Source organism: Sinohyriopsis cumingii, chromosome 6 (assembly GCF_028554795.1).
Source record: "Sinohyriopsis cumingii isolate HCF-2022 chromosome 6, ASM2855479v2, whole genome shotgun sequence".
In the NCBI taxonomy this organism is placed as follows: Eukaryota; Metazoa; Mollusca; class Bivalvia; order Unionida; family Unionidae; genus Sinohyriopsis; species Sinohyriopsis cumingii.
Window position 1 is genome coordinate 76,405,718 of NC_142966.1, and position 12,892 is coordinate 76,418,609.

The following is a 12,892-nucleotide window of genomic DNA, read 5'->3' on the forward strand; positions in this document are numbered from 1 at the left end:
GGTTTAAAATTAGTTCTCAGTGCCAAATTGTGTGGCTGAGTCTGGTGGTTTTTCTTCATGACCACCTTATCATGTCTAGTTTATTCTTTTGAAGATAGATGATTCATTTATAGCTGTTGCCGCAGTTGCTTACCTGTTTGTTTCTGGTGTTTGCGAATAATCTGATACCGTTTTGTGCCGCATAATCTGATACCGTTTTGGTCTGGGGATTTGACTACCGTTTATTTTTACTAGTTTTTGCGGCAGATTTAGGATATTCTCTTATTTCATGTCCATACTTTTCGATCCTGATTGAAGGAATTCTGGATAGATGCCTTGACATTTAACTGTTTATATATAATTATTTATTCTCGTCATTGTATTTGGGACGTTAATTGATGACATGGTATAGTGTTTCTGGGCCATGCCAATGTGGGTAGTTAATACCCGCTGAGTTGATACGAGGTAAGAACCTACCAAAGCTTCCAACTAATATGGATTTGCCGGTTTGTAGTCTTGATTTGACTTTGAAATAATGATGGTTCACCTGTACAGGGACTCTGACATTTCTACCTATTTGTTTTGCCGTTTAATTCCAGTACCTTTAGCATTTAGTATAATTTTCTTGTCAAATTATGATGTAGATTCCTGGAGCTGTATGCCAGTGGCTGGGCACATGGTTCAATAAGCTTATGTTTGGCTTCATTTCATTTCAAGTTATGTTATTGTGCGATGGAACCCACATGAATACCACAGTATATTTTTTTCCTCCAGTGTTTTATGTTTTTGGTTTATACCATATTTGACTGCTGCGATTAATAAAAGACTTTTAGTTTTGTGAAGCTTTTAATGTATAGGGATTCCTGGGTATAAATCGTATCTCAAGCAGTTATCCTGTGATGGTACATACGTTTTTGACGGTTATATGGTGTTCCATATTAAGCTTAATAGCCCCTTCGTGTATGTACTGGATTAACTCGAATAGTTGAGTAACTGGGATAGTTCTATCTGATGTTTGGATGTTTTTATAGTATCTCTTGGTGTTTGGGTTCTGGCATTGTGAATATTTTTTCTTTGGTTTTTGGGGGGATTTCATTTTAGCTATATTGTTGATTTATTTTAAGGCTTTGAGTACTTTGTTTACGTCTGTATGTGGGCTAATTTGAGTTCTGCTTGAAACATGTTGTCTCTCCTCTGCTTTGTTTCTTTAGTTGTGTGAGGTCTTTGTCTTGACCGGGTATAGGAGAAATCCTTGCGTGTATAGTTTGGCTATTGATTGTTTCATTCCTATTGGTAAAGTATAAAACATTATGTTCTTTCATGTATGGTGCAATTTTCTTTTCCTATTCGTAAAGGAGCAGTCTTCTGAATTAAGGTAGTGTGGGCTCCTGCAGTCCGCGCAATTTGCCCTGCAAAGTTGCACTTCCCTACAATATACTTTCACAGGTACCGCAAAGATGCAACCGGAGAAGTGCCCCTTTCCGTTGCATTTTTTTTTTTTTTTTTTTTTTTTTTTGTATTCTTGGACCATGTAGAGAACGTTGTCTTTTTCTAGTGTGACCATTGGTGGCGCATTTTGATTAAACTCCATTTGTTCTTTTCCCTTTCTTGTGTATGAGACGGTTTGCGCTCGCTATATCGATCACATGATTTATTTTGTCCTTTAAATTTTTTAATTATCTCTTGAGTGTTCCATTTCCATTCTTAACTAAATAATAGTTTTGAAATGATTTGTGGATTTCTGGATTTTTTTTAATTTGGAGCGGGTGTGGAGTTAAGTCGAGTAAGATTCACTCTGTATGGGCCAGTTTGGGTGATTTCTAGATATTTGGCTACCTATTTGATGACAGCACACCTAACAACAATGTTATTTTCCTTTGTGTGTATGAGTTTTCGTTAGTGATGCTTCTATCGCTGAGTGCGTTAATTACTGATTCATTACTTTTTGATAAAATAGTTAACACCTTATGGTGGTATTCGTGTTTTGGTTTTGTGGATTGAGGTTTGGTTGACTGATCTTAGGACCTGTTTTTACTATTTGGTCTCATGTTTACAATCTCTGTGTTGCTACCCTAATTAGTTGTTGTGAGTTAAAACATTTTGAGTCAAAAATCCCTTTGTCACTGTTTGGCGGGTTTGACTTCCCTATCCTAGGGGTGATATAGGGGTGAGATTGGAATTGTAGTTATTTCATTTGTCTGTACCCCTATAGTTGTTGGAGTCATGTTAGTTTGTGTCACAATTGTTGTTGTGGGGGGTGTTCAAGGGACAGGGATGGCATGAGCATAATAACAGGACGGATGTTTTGCCCATTTTAATATTTATCCCGTTACATTGGGGTTTGGGGTCAAACTTCCTGGTCCTATGGTTGACGTAATGAATGGACAACATATTAATGGTTTCGTTTAGGATGAACTTTGATTTATCCATTAAATAACTGAGTCTAAATGTATCAGTTGAGTTCTCCTTTTCTGGAGAAGATCGAGTGGAGTCAAAATGAGGTCTGTTGTCTCTAACGTTTTCATTTATTCCTATCGCTATTGTCCCTTTGTTTAAGGGTGATATTGTTGATCATAGTTTTACCTAGTGAATTCAGACATTGTTTGGTGTGTGAATCGTTTTTTGTTTTATTCATTTGAGCTTGTCGTGCGATACAGAGAATAGTTGGCATCAACGAGGGGATATGCGCTAATAAGATTCTTGGGAACCTGAGTATTTGTGAGGAGTCAGTCCAGGTGTGCGCTAGTAGGTTACCTAGTATCTGCTTATGATCGTGGTCGAAAATCTCACAATGAGCAAATTATGCTCCTTTGTTCACATATTTGATTAGTTTAGGTTTATAAGATCCATAGTGTTTAAGGTTTATTAGGATTAAAGCAGAATATATTATATATCAAAATTCTTATGTTGCCAAAAAGCAGAGAGACTTTATATCACCCGACATTCACTACAATTTCCAATATTTTCACACTTCGCTTTACCACAATTCTAATTTGACAATTTATATATTTAACAGTGCATGGAACTTCAGATTTGGTGGGAGGGCTAGCTGAATAGAACTGGAAGGATGTATGGACGGAAACGTAAGGATAAATTGGTCTTCCATTTTTGTTTAATAGGGGTGTGCTGAACAGGGATACTGAGAACTCGCCATCACTAGGGGAAATGGACATTTGCAATATTTATCCCCTAGTGAACTGATATCCCCTGCCACATGGAGGAAACTTTGTTTTTCAATCTTCTTTATTTGGCCCTCATGTCTACGTTTACTGACATCCTCCAGTATGGGCCTTAGGTCCCCTGCATGTTGCTAGGATGCAACCTGCTTTCCAGTAGGACTCTAATCGTCCACACCTCAGATTATTACAGAGTAGTATACCAATACTTTGTGGTATAGTCGGCTGATGCTTCTTCGGTGCTGTCCTTTCTGATAGTAGTACCTTAAATATGCTTCCAAGATGAGTTGTCTTTGTTATTGTTGTTGTTGTTATCGATGTGTGTGATTTAGATTTTTAATCTAACTTACCAATGTTTATTCATATCGCTACGATATATGCAGTGTGGCGGTTTATAGTGATATCTAGCACTGGGACATCACTCCGCAGACATGTAGCATCATGTTCCACTTAGTCACATTATGCTGGAACCAGGCCGACCAGTTCTAACACTAACCTCTTAATGCGAGGCACTACGCTAGGCAGTTGCTAGTATCATTTTTTAATAAGTCTTTGGCATGACTCGACTGGGCCCGCAACCTCACTCATCTGACGGCGTAACAACTTACGCCGCAGGAGCTGTTTTTTATTGATTCTGCTGCTTTTGTTGTAGGCGATGATGCTGTCCTAGATAACAACATTTTCTTTTTCTCTGGCTCTTGCCTTCTGATCTTGTTCCTTCTTTTATTTGTCCTCCCTTCCCGGCCTTGTTCCTTGTTGCGTTGGTGTCACAGATAATGAAGAAATTGGGTTCCTTCTTCCGTACTGTCGTATTAGGAACTGTCGCTGTTGTTTTAATGGAAGACGGTTGTGTCGTTAGCCAGTATACCTCTGTAGAGTGGATTGACATCTGTCGAGTCTGTGTTGTTCTCTCCTGCTTTAATAACATATGTTCTCCATAGCCTTCCATGCTGTCTTGGGGCTCATTCTATAATTTCCTCATTCTATGTACTCCTCCGATAAAAGCAGAAAAGAGGCGCTACATGTCTAACATTGTCGGCTCCACCCTGATGTTATGTTAAGAGCAAGGTCTATGCGTTCATTCAGGGATTGTCCGGGTATCATCAATACCATCTCTAGCTAATATTCTGTGTGTTGTTAGTACCTCTCTTATCTGAAGACTGCAATTAAGACTGACTTATTATTTATAGTTGTGCATGACCTTTATGCCATGTACGACAAGTTCATGCCAGCAGCGCTGCCTTCTTAGTTAATCGTCAGGTTGGTATGAAAGCCAGCACCCATCCGTTTTAATGTATGCACTCCACTCTTTTTAATTATCGTGTCCGGAAGTTGAAACGGAAGAAAAAAGGCCGGAGATCTGCCTGTAGACATTTCGTCATCCAGGCCATTTAAGTCCATTAGTCGTCTTGAAGGAATTTTGAATAGAAGATTCTCTTTTCTATTGTCTTACTACGTTAGTAGATATGGTTTTGAAGAATATGATGATTTTGCCTCCATACAGTTTCTGGCGAGAACTTGTTTCGAACTGGGAGACATCGACTCTCATTTAGCCTTTTTGTTTTGTTTGTGACCAATCTATACGACTGTTTGTGACTGGGACCTGATGGTTTCGGGGTTGTAGCTGCATTATTTGTTCTAACTGTGTGCATCGGATTTTTTCCGATTTGGCGGGATCAACGTTTTGATTATTGTTGTACCGCTTTGTACTGAGGGTCCTGATGGTCTTGGATTTTTGACCACCTTATCGTATCGTGTCGGATGATGCCTGAGGCTGCAGTATTAAAGACGTTCCTATATTTTTAAGCAACTGCACGTTTATGCTAGAGTTTGTTTTAGTTTAATCAGTACCACATTGCGTGACTAACCTTGATGGTTTGGTCTACAGACCACCATGTAATATCTAATTCACGTGGGCTAAGTTTTGTCTTGCGAATCAGGCGGTTCCAATGATTACTTTATGTTTTGGGGACTTCGAAAGTCAGTTACTGTATTATAAGGTGGGCCCTGATGGCCTGGGCATTTGATTACCTTGTACACTTATTTATTTTGATGTCAGATTCGCGGGTCCTAGGGCTAAGCTACTTATAGTGACACAAAAGTTAACTTGTGTTACTGAGCCTGATAGTCTGGGCTTAGAACCAAATTATTTTACTAAAGTGGTATTTAAGGTCTTTGAGAGTACTTATATTAGTCCCTAACTTTTGACTTATACAATCATCCAATTAAAAGAAACGTGAAGTTGGCATTTTGTTAACATATGTAAAGAAGGAGGGAGAATTAGATGTGATACGTTATTATTGATTAAGGACGCGGTCTTTTGGCTAGAGGTATAGGACAGAGTGGTTAAAGTTGATTTTATTATCATGTAATGATGTTGCAATCGTCGAATTGAAAATGAGATTGATTATAAATGTCTTCTATCGTGGCCTACCTATGTGTGTCAATTTAGTGGCAGTGGTGTCTCTACTACCACGGAACAGTTATCGAGTAGTCTCCCCAAGAGATATGCCCTTGCCCGGAATAGGTATTGCTACTACAGTGCTTTCTTGGTCTGGGGATTTGTAACCGTCAATGTAAATTTCATTTTAGAGAATATTTTTGTTTTTAGTTCTAGTGGTTGTACTTGAATCGGTTCCCACTTAAGGTTAAATCTCCACAGTGGCTTCATCGATGACGGTTTTATATTCTTTAGCGTTCGTTATTAAATCTAAGTTTTATCATCACCTACAATCAAAGCCATATCGTGGAACTAGTCCAAAGTTTCAGGTTTCAATACCAAGGAAGCTTCCAAATATGTATTATTGGTTTCTTTTTCGTAAGTGAATAGATATTTCAGGTTGGCTTGATAAGGGTAAGCATCCATGTTGCTGCTAATTAGTTTGTTATTCAAGTTCAAATCAATTTCATTGAATAACGAATCTGTTTCACGGTAACTACTATGGCATCGGTGCATGAATTGGTGTTGTCCACTTTAAGAACCTTCACCTTCCGCAAAATGTGAAAGCTTTGTCATTTACTTTCAAAATTCGATAGGAACTGGGGTGATCAAATATTTCACACGGTTAACTTCTACCAGTAGGAAATCTTGCATCGTTGGTGGCATGACAAACAGCTTGAGGTTGGACTTGAACAATCGAAAGAATCTCGGTACATCGTTTTGTGCTTTCTCTGTTATTAATAGGAAACGTCTGATTTTCTGACTATTCCTGTTCTTCTTTTCGTATATGTTTTGGAAAGTGTTTATGCGATCGACGGGTTATATGTTGTAGAATGAATCGCGATTTCTTGGCGACCCCAAATAACTTTTCCATTTTGAACCGACACACTTATTCCTTATCGCGTGAATGCTTCTTTTTGAGTTTGTCTATGAAGACAATTTGGACATTTTATTTACCTTACGTTAACACGGAATATGTAAAGCATTCAATCCTCAAATCATCATCGGTTTTACGTTCTTCCGTTCGAATAGTTGATTCTAACATATCTCCCAAACCATGGTCTCCTTGTCGAGCGACTCCTTGGTTTACAAGAAACATCAAAAATCGTTTTCAAAATTGTTGTTTCTCCGTGATGTTTCATTTGAAGGATAGACAATTTTCTCAACGATTTCCTTTGATACTAATATTGACACTATCAAAATGAGATTTACTGACAGCAAGGTAATGAGGATGTATAAATTCACGTCAAATCTCATACGCTTCCCAACTTCCTCGTAAGCATCAAAAGCAGATTCCATTTCGAAGTAAAATGACTCTGAGCAGTGTAGCGGCCATTTTTGACATTGCGTTGTACTCGACCACACCGGAGTGAACAAACAATAATCTAAACCTCCGTTTAATTTGACAAAATGCGAAAATACTTGTAAAATCGATCGGTGTTGTACACGTCTTTTATACAAACAAGGTCAGAGAATCCACCCAGAATAGAAAACAAACCTGGGCAAAAGTAATGGACATTAATTGCCGTCAGAAAAATACATTTTAGGACAATTAGCAATCTTATGGTACTCTATCAGTATATCTTTTGCGAGAAAATTATTTCCCAAAGACAGGGTTCATGTTACAATATATACTTTTGAACTTACTCAGACAGAACAGCATGTTTATTAGAATGAATTAATAGCCAGGAGACTAGAATGTGGAAGTATTTTACTCAAAATGAACTAAACATTAGAATGGTATTTCGCCATATCTACCTTTGTTTCTAAATGAATAGCACAAATATTTGATTTAGCAAAAAAAAAACAGGTCAATATCTATTAACATCGGTATTTTCTAACAATATCCCAGGTTTGCTTTAGAAATACCGGGAGGATATTTCTGGCAATGGCACTCAAGAACTTTAGACACGTATACCAGATGACTGATATTTACAGCCAAATAATAGCAGATAACGTCCAGCACAACAAATAGCATTAGTTTCTATCTTGGAAAATTAATCATGCACCACCGTGGTGTATAAGATGTTTGCTATCAACAGTGGATAGCTTCTATGCGATAAAAATTCATTCTTCTTTACAGTCTACCACCTAATACCAAATTGATTTTACCTGACAAAATTATATATCATTAATGTGTCAAGTTGACAGTAATTAGCAAACAATGGCAGAGTCTCCATCTAGGGCAACAACACATTAAAATCCTATAATTCATGTGTCTTCGAAACGCCATATGGAAAACCAGTTCCTGATTAAAGAGAGTGAGCACTGTAAATATGTGAGAAATTAATTACAAAATAACACAAAATGTTTAGAATTGATAAGAATCTGTTAGCTGGTAGAGCAGTTGTCAAAGTCGTACCGTAGTCTTCTATGCTCCAGTAAATTTCTAGCAACTGTGCTGCCAATGGCAGGATACTTCTTGTTTAGGAACAACGCTCCTTCGGGACATGCCTGACCGCTTGGCAGCAAAATGTCCCCATTCCAATTTTTCAAACACATTTACAGGAACTTGTAAAAACTGTATTATTACTTATGTTGATTGTAAAATGCGTTTTCCTGAAAAATTGTATACTGCTTATGCATAAAACACAACCATTGTGTAAATCCAATTGTACGATGAATGATGCATATCTTTATGAAACAGGTTTCAGATTGTAAGATTTAGATGTTAATTGCTGTTGTTCCTGTTACAAAATATGACGTGTTGACTGTTACAAAATATGACGTGTTGACTGTTATGTCATTACGTGACATGGGCCATACTCTATGTTTTACCTTATTAAGATCTTTCTTATTTAAATTCTTTGCTTCTTTATTTTCAGTGTATATATTTTAATTGCTGAGATGTTGTTTTAAATCCCCCAGACTTTTGATTCTGATTATAGAATTGTATTTCAGTAATATAGTGTACAGAAGGCTTTGAAAGATGTTTCAGTATTAGAACAAGTACTCCCGATAACTAACGGTATGTGTTTAGAACCTTTTCAAATGGTGGTGGTATCCAGGGAACCCAACGAAAATCGCTATCATTGGATGGGAGATAACTTGATATGATAAATGTCTGAGCTAGTGATTTAATGAAGGCATGTCCTACAGCGTGTTACTACTGTGCTATCCAGGCCACGTAGACTTTTATAAATTAATATTTCAATTAATCTAGTATTTCTTATCTCCTAGATTGGCAACGTAGTTTCGATGAAAATAACAATCAGCCAGCATTGAGTGGCCTTAAATTTATACAACGCCACCACCTTGCTTATCATTAGAGAGAAATGTCTAATTAAAATGAAAATTAATGCTGGGAGATATGCTTTTCTAATAATTAATATGATTGTTGTATAGCCAATAAGATACTAAAAATGTCATTTAATAAATGCTCTCAATGCTTCCGTAATTTTCTGTTTTGCCAAAGGTGTAATATTTTTGCCACGTTTATGAACCAATATCCCTGCGTTGCATCCATCATAAATATTTTCACCTGCTTCCTAAATAACACCAATATGATGGATCGAACAATCGGCCCTTCAGCAAAATAGATGCCCATTAAAAAGAAACAGTTTTGTAACAACTTTAATTGATATCGACCGAGTTCATTGGTATATATGTGTATCCTTATTACGCTTGTCTCAGAAGGTGTCCATAGAAGACGTGAACGGGCGTAAACGTCCCACGCAGGAATTTGTCAACTCGGGCCTTCATCGACAAAAACCCGTAAGTATAAACACATACAGATGTTGACGCTTTATATATTATTCGAAACCGTGTCATTCATACCAAACGCATTGTTCATATAACTTTGACTAATAAATATATATAAATAATGGCATATATCCTATGTATATTTGCGATTTATTCTTGTTTTAGAAGTGATACTGAAGTGCATAGTGCATCGTGCTTACTTTTAACTATGTAATGAAACTCTTGAGATGTTGGAACTGGGGGATTGGAAAATAAAGACGAGCTCAATGGAATAGTGCATAATTAAAACATATTTTCCTATGAAGTAGTCTTTACTTGGAAACCAGAAATATTTGCTGCTCAGAGAAACAATAACACATTTTATCCTGCCTAAATTTGGGATAACGAATTTACAGTGTTCCCAAGCATCTGAAAACCAACAGGTGTGTATGAGGAATGCATTTCCATCGTAACACTAATCGACTAATGATCTTTGCTTTCCAACAGCCCTTTAAATTACCACAAAGCACATTGTAGCACGTGCTATGCAGATACCTCATTGTTATGACATAGGTTGTGAAATATTGTGTTTTTCTTTGGCTTATTCACAGCGAGTCATTTGAACATCGAAAGATTTGTATCTGTTTACATTCGGTTGTCAACAATGAAATCAAAAATAATAAAATTCGGTACAAACCATTTATTGTGTATGTATATCTCTTTGTTCAGGAAACTTTCAAAACAGCCGTTAGGATGTTTACAGTTGTGTGCAAAATGTTACACAAATGCATAATTTCCAAAATAATAGTTTTAAGCTCACACGGTCGAAATTAATCAAATTAATGCTTGCAAATCGTAGACAGAAAAAAATTAACCTATTTTGCCCGGGTTTTTCTCGGGGTTTTTTTCCAGCCTTAAGGTGAGATGGGAAGAGGACTTTTTATTTTGGTTTTATTGACCATAACCTGTCAAGTACCAGGCACAGATGGAAATTCGAGAAGACAAGATGAAGTAAGGAAATATATGATATACAAAATTCATAAATGTTAGTCCTTTAATTTTTCTTTGATCTATAAGAAGCTGAAATGAAATTTAAAAAAAAGAAGAAAACGAAAATATCATGGAACCTAACTTAGCCCAAGGTGAACAATAAGAAATAAATCTGGTTAAATTTCATCATGTATTACAATGATTATAGGATATTATTTAGTGACAGGATATTTGTTCAAAAACCCATTACAAACAAAGACATATAAGCACAATATGGTAATCAAAAATAAAATCAGACACACTCATGGTTCCAACAGAATAAACAATAAGCCCTTACCCTTCTGGCTATGTCTTATATTAATAATAATAATAATAATAATAATAATAATTATTATTATTATTATTATTATTATTATTATTATTATTATTATTATGTAAATAGTGATAAGTACTGTATCCAATTTTACAACTTAACATTAGGTAAAATGCTCAGTAATTAGGGCGTTTGATCATGCTTTGCTTAAAATCATGTACCTTGAAAAAATCATTTATATCCAGTACATATAAAGTAATATGTAATATACATTCGACAAATATTAAACGGAGAAAAGAAATTAACTTAGTAAGTACATGGAAATTTCAGCGTTTTTCAAGGCCTCATTTCATATTCACTTGATATTTTAAAATTATCTTCTAATATGTATGCAAGGATTTGAACTAGGAATGATAAAATAGCACAAAATCATTAGCTTGGATGAAATAAGCATTTTAAATTTGATAAGCACAAAACTTTTATTAAATTGACAGTGATATGATAACAAACGAATAGTGACATTCAAATGAACCAAGGAAAATGTGTACAAATTTATATTTTTACTCAAATTACAATTTTTTAAATTGTTTCTATTTTATACTTATTTCTTGATATACCTAAATTCTAAGATAACACAGGTAGCGGCTTTGGCATTCAATCTACTATAACATTCCAAATATATTGTCTCGACAAGGCTTCAAGTACATTTTATTGTCATTGATATTTGGGGGAAAAAATCTTTAGTAAACATCATTAGACGTTAATATAAGTATTGTATTCCTTTTCACACCCAAAGGTTATAAAGCCACTTCCCCAGGAATTAGAAGAAGAAGATGATGCAGCTCTCCCTGTTAACGAAAAAAACCTAGGAATCGTGATGAATGAAGGAAAAATGCTGCCAGCCAATAAAGAGCGATTAAATAAAGTTCGGGTATGGATTAATAAAACGTCATTATTTGGATTGTGAGCAGTATATATATATATATATATATATATATATATATATATATATATATATATATATGCATGCATGCATGCATGCATACATGCATACATACATACATAGTGGACCTTAACAAATTTATATAAGCTAAAAAGCATGTCTCCAAGGAAATAATTATTTACATCTTTGTAATTGAAATATTAGAGATGTATTTTTTGGACCTTAACAAATTTATATAAGCTAAAAAGCATGTCTCCAAGGAAATAATTATTTACATCTTTGTAATTGAAATATTAGAGCTGTATTTTTGTAAGATCTTAGAGTGTTTTAAAACATATTTTCAAAACACACGAAAAATGCATTCTTGACTTTCAACTTCAATGTATATGCAGAGAATTAACGTGATATTTAGAGTGTCTTCTGGAAGAAGTTATGAAATTTCCACAGGTTTGAATGTAAAAGTTGATAACAAAATTGTCTTTGAGATCTGTCACATACTTGCTTTATGGGATTGAAAATATGATTATATGTTTGCAAGTGACATAAACAGTGGTTTTTCATCACTTTGCGACATATTCTAACAAATATATACAGATACGTAATGTCTGTCCATTAGTAAATATTACGTTCATTCGGTTCTCTACCCATTTGTTCGTTTACAAGAATAAAAAAGCACAAGGTTATTAGAAGGAAAAATATGGGGCTTCGTTTGTTTTCCACGGGGCATTAATCTCAAGTTCGAAGTTGATGGACAGAGCCACACTGTCAGAATAAAACATTCTTTCTTCTACAAAGACCAATATAAGGGCCACCTGCCAGGAAAAGTTTTTCTGACAGAAGTCGGGGTGATCACTTATTAGTCAGCTACATATATGTATTCCTATCATGCATTTCGTTTTCAGTTTTAGGGAATCCCAGGACATTACTATTGTAAACATTTTATAAACTTTGAATATTTATCAGCAAGACATCGAAGAAGAACTAAATTCAGTCACTAAGGCAAAGCATGTCTATAATGTATAAAAAACTTATATAAAAGTTCTATATCATGCATTATGAAGGTGTTGACAAAATTACGTCATCCACAACTTTAATGCAGCACCGCCTGGAACAGTTGAAAGGCAAGATGGAACACAAGACCACCATGGAGGCTGATATTCGTGCCATGGAGAAACAGACGAAAGCATTGCAAAATGCAGTTAAAAAGCAGAAAGCCAAAAAGAAAAGCGAAAAGTTCATAGTATCCGAAAAGCTCAGACAACATCTGGTGAGTAAAATTACAAACACACCTATGTATGTCAAGCAGTTAGGTATATAAATCTTCTTACATCGTGATATGCCGGTAGAAGAAAACGTTAAAAAAATTAACC

At 35.5% G+C, this 12,892-nt stretch overlaps 1 protein-coding gene across 1 annotated transcript in view; it reads left to right on the forward strand.

Moving 5' to 3' along the window:
- Positions 1-9,208: 9,208 nt before the first annotated feature.
- The window catches only part of LOC149797250 (uncharacterized), a 49,343-nt gene continuing 45,659 nt past the window's right edge, over positions 9,209-12,892 (forward strand). Inside the window, exons 1-4 of the mRNA XM_089960378.1 lie at positions 9,209-9,309; positions 10,189-10,287; positions 11,376-11,510; positions 12,622-12,789. Coding sequence (XP_089816504.1) covers positions 10,201-10,287; positions 11,376-11,510; positions 12,622-12,789 — 390 coding nt within the window. The 5' untranslated portion in view covers positions 9,209-9,309; positions 10,189-10,200. The remainder of the gene's footprint in view (positions 9,310-10,188; positions 10,288-11,375; positions 11,511-12,621; positions 12,790-12,892) is intronic.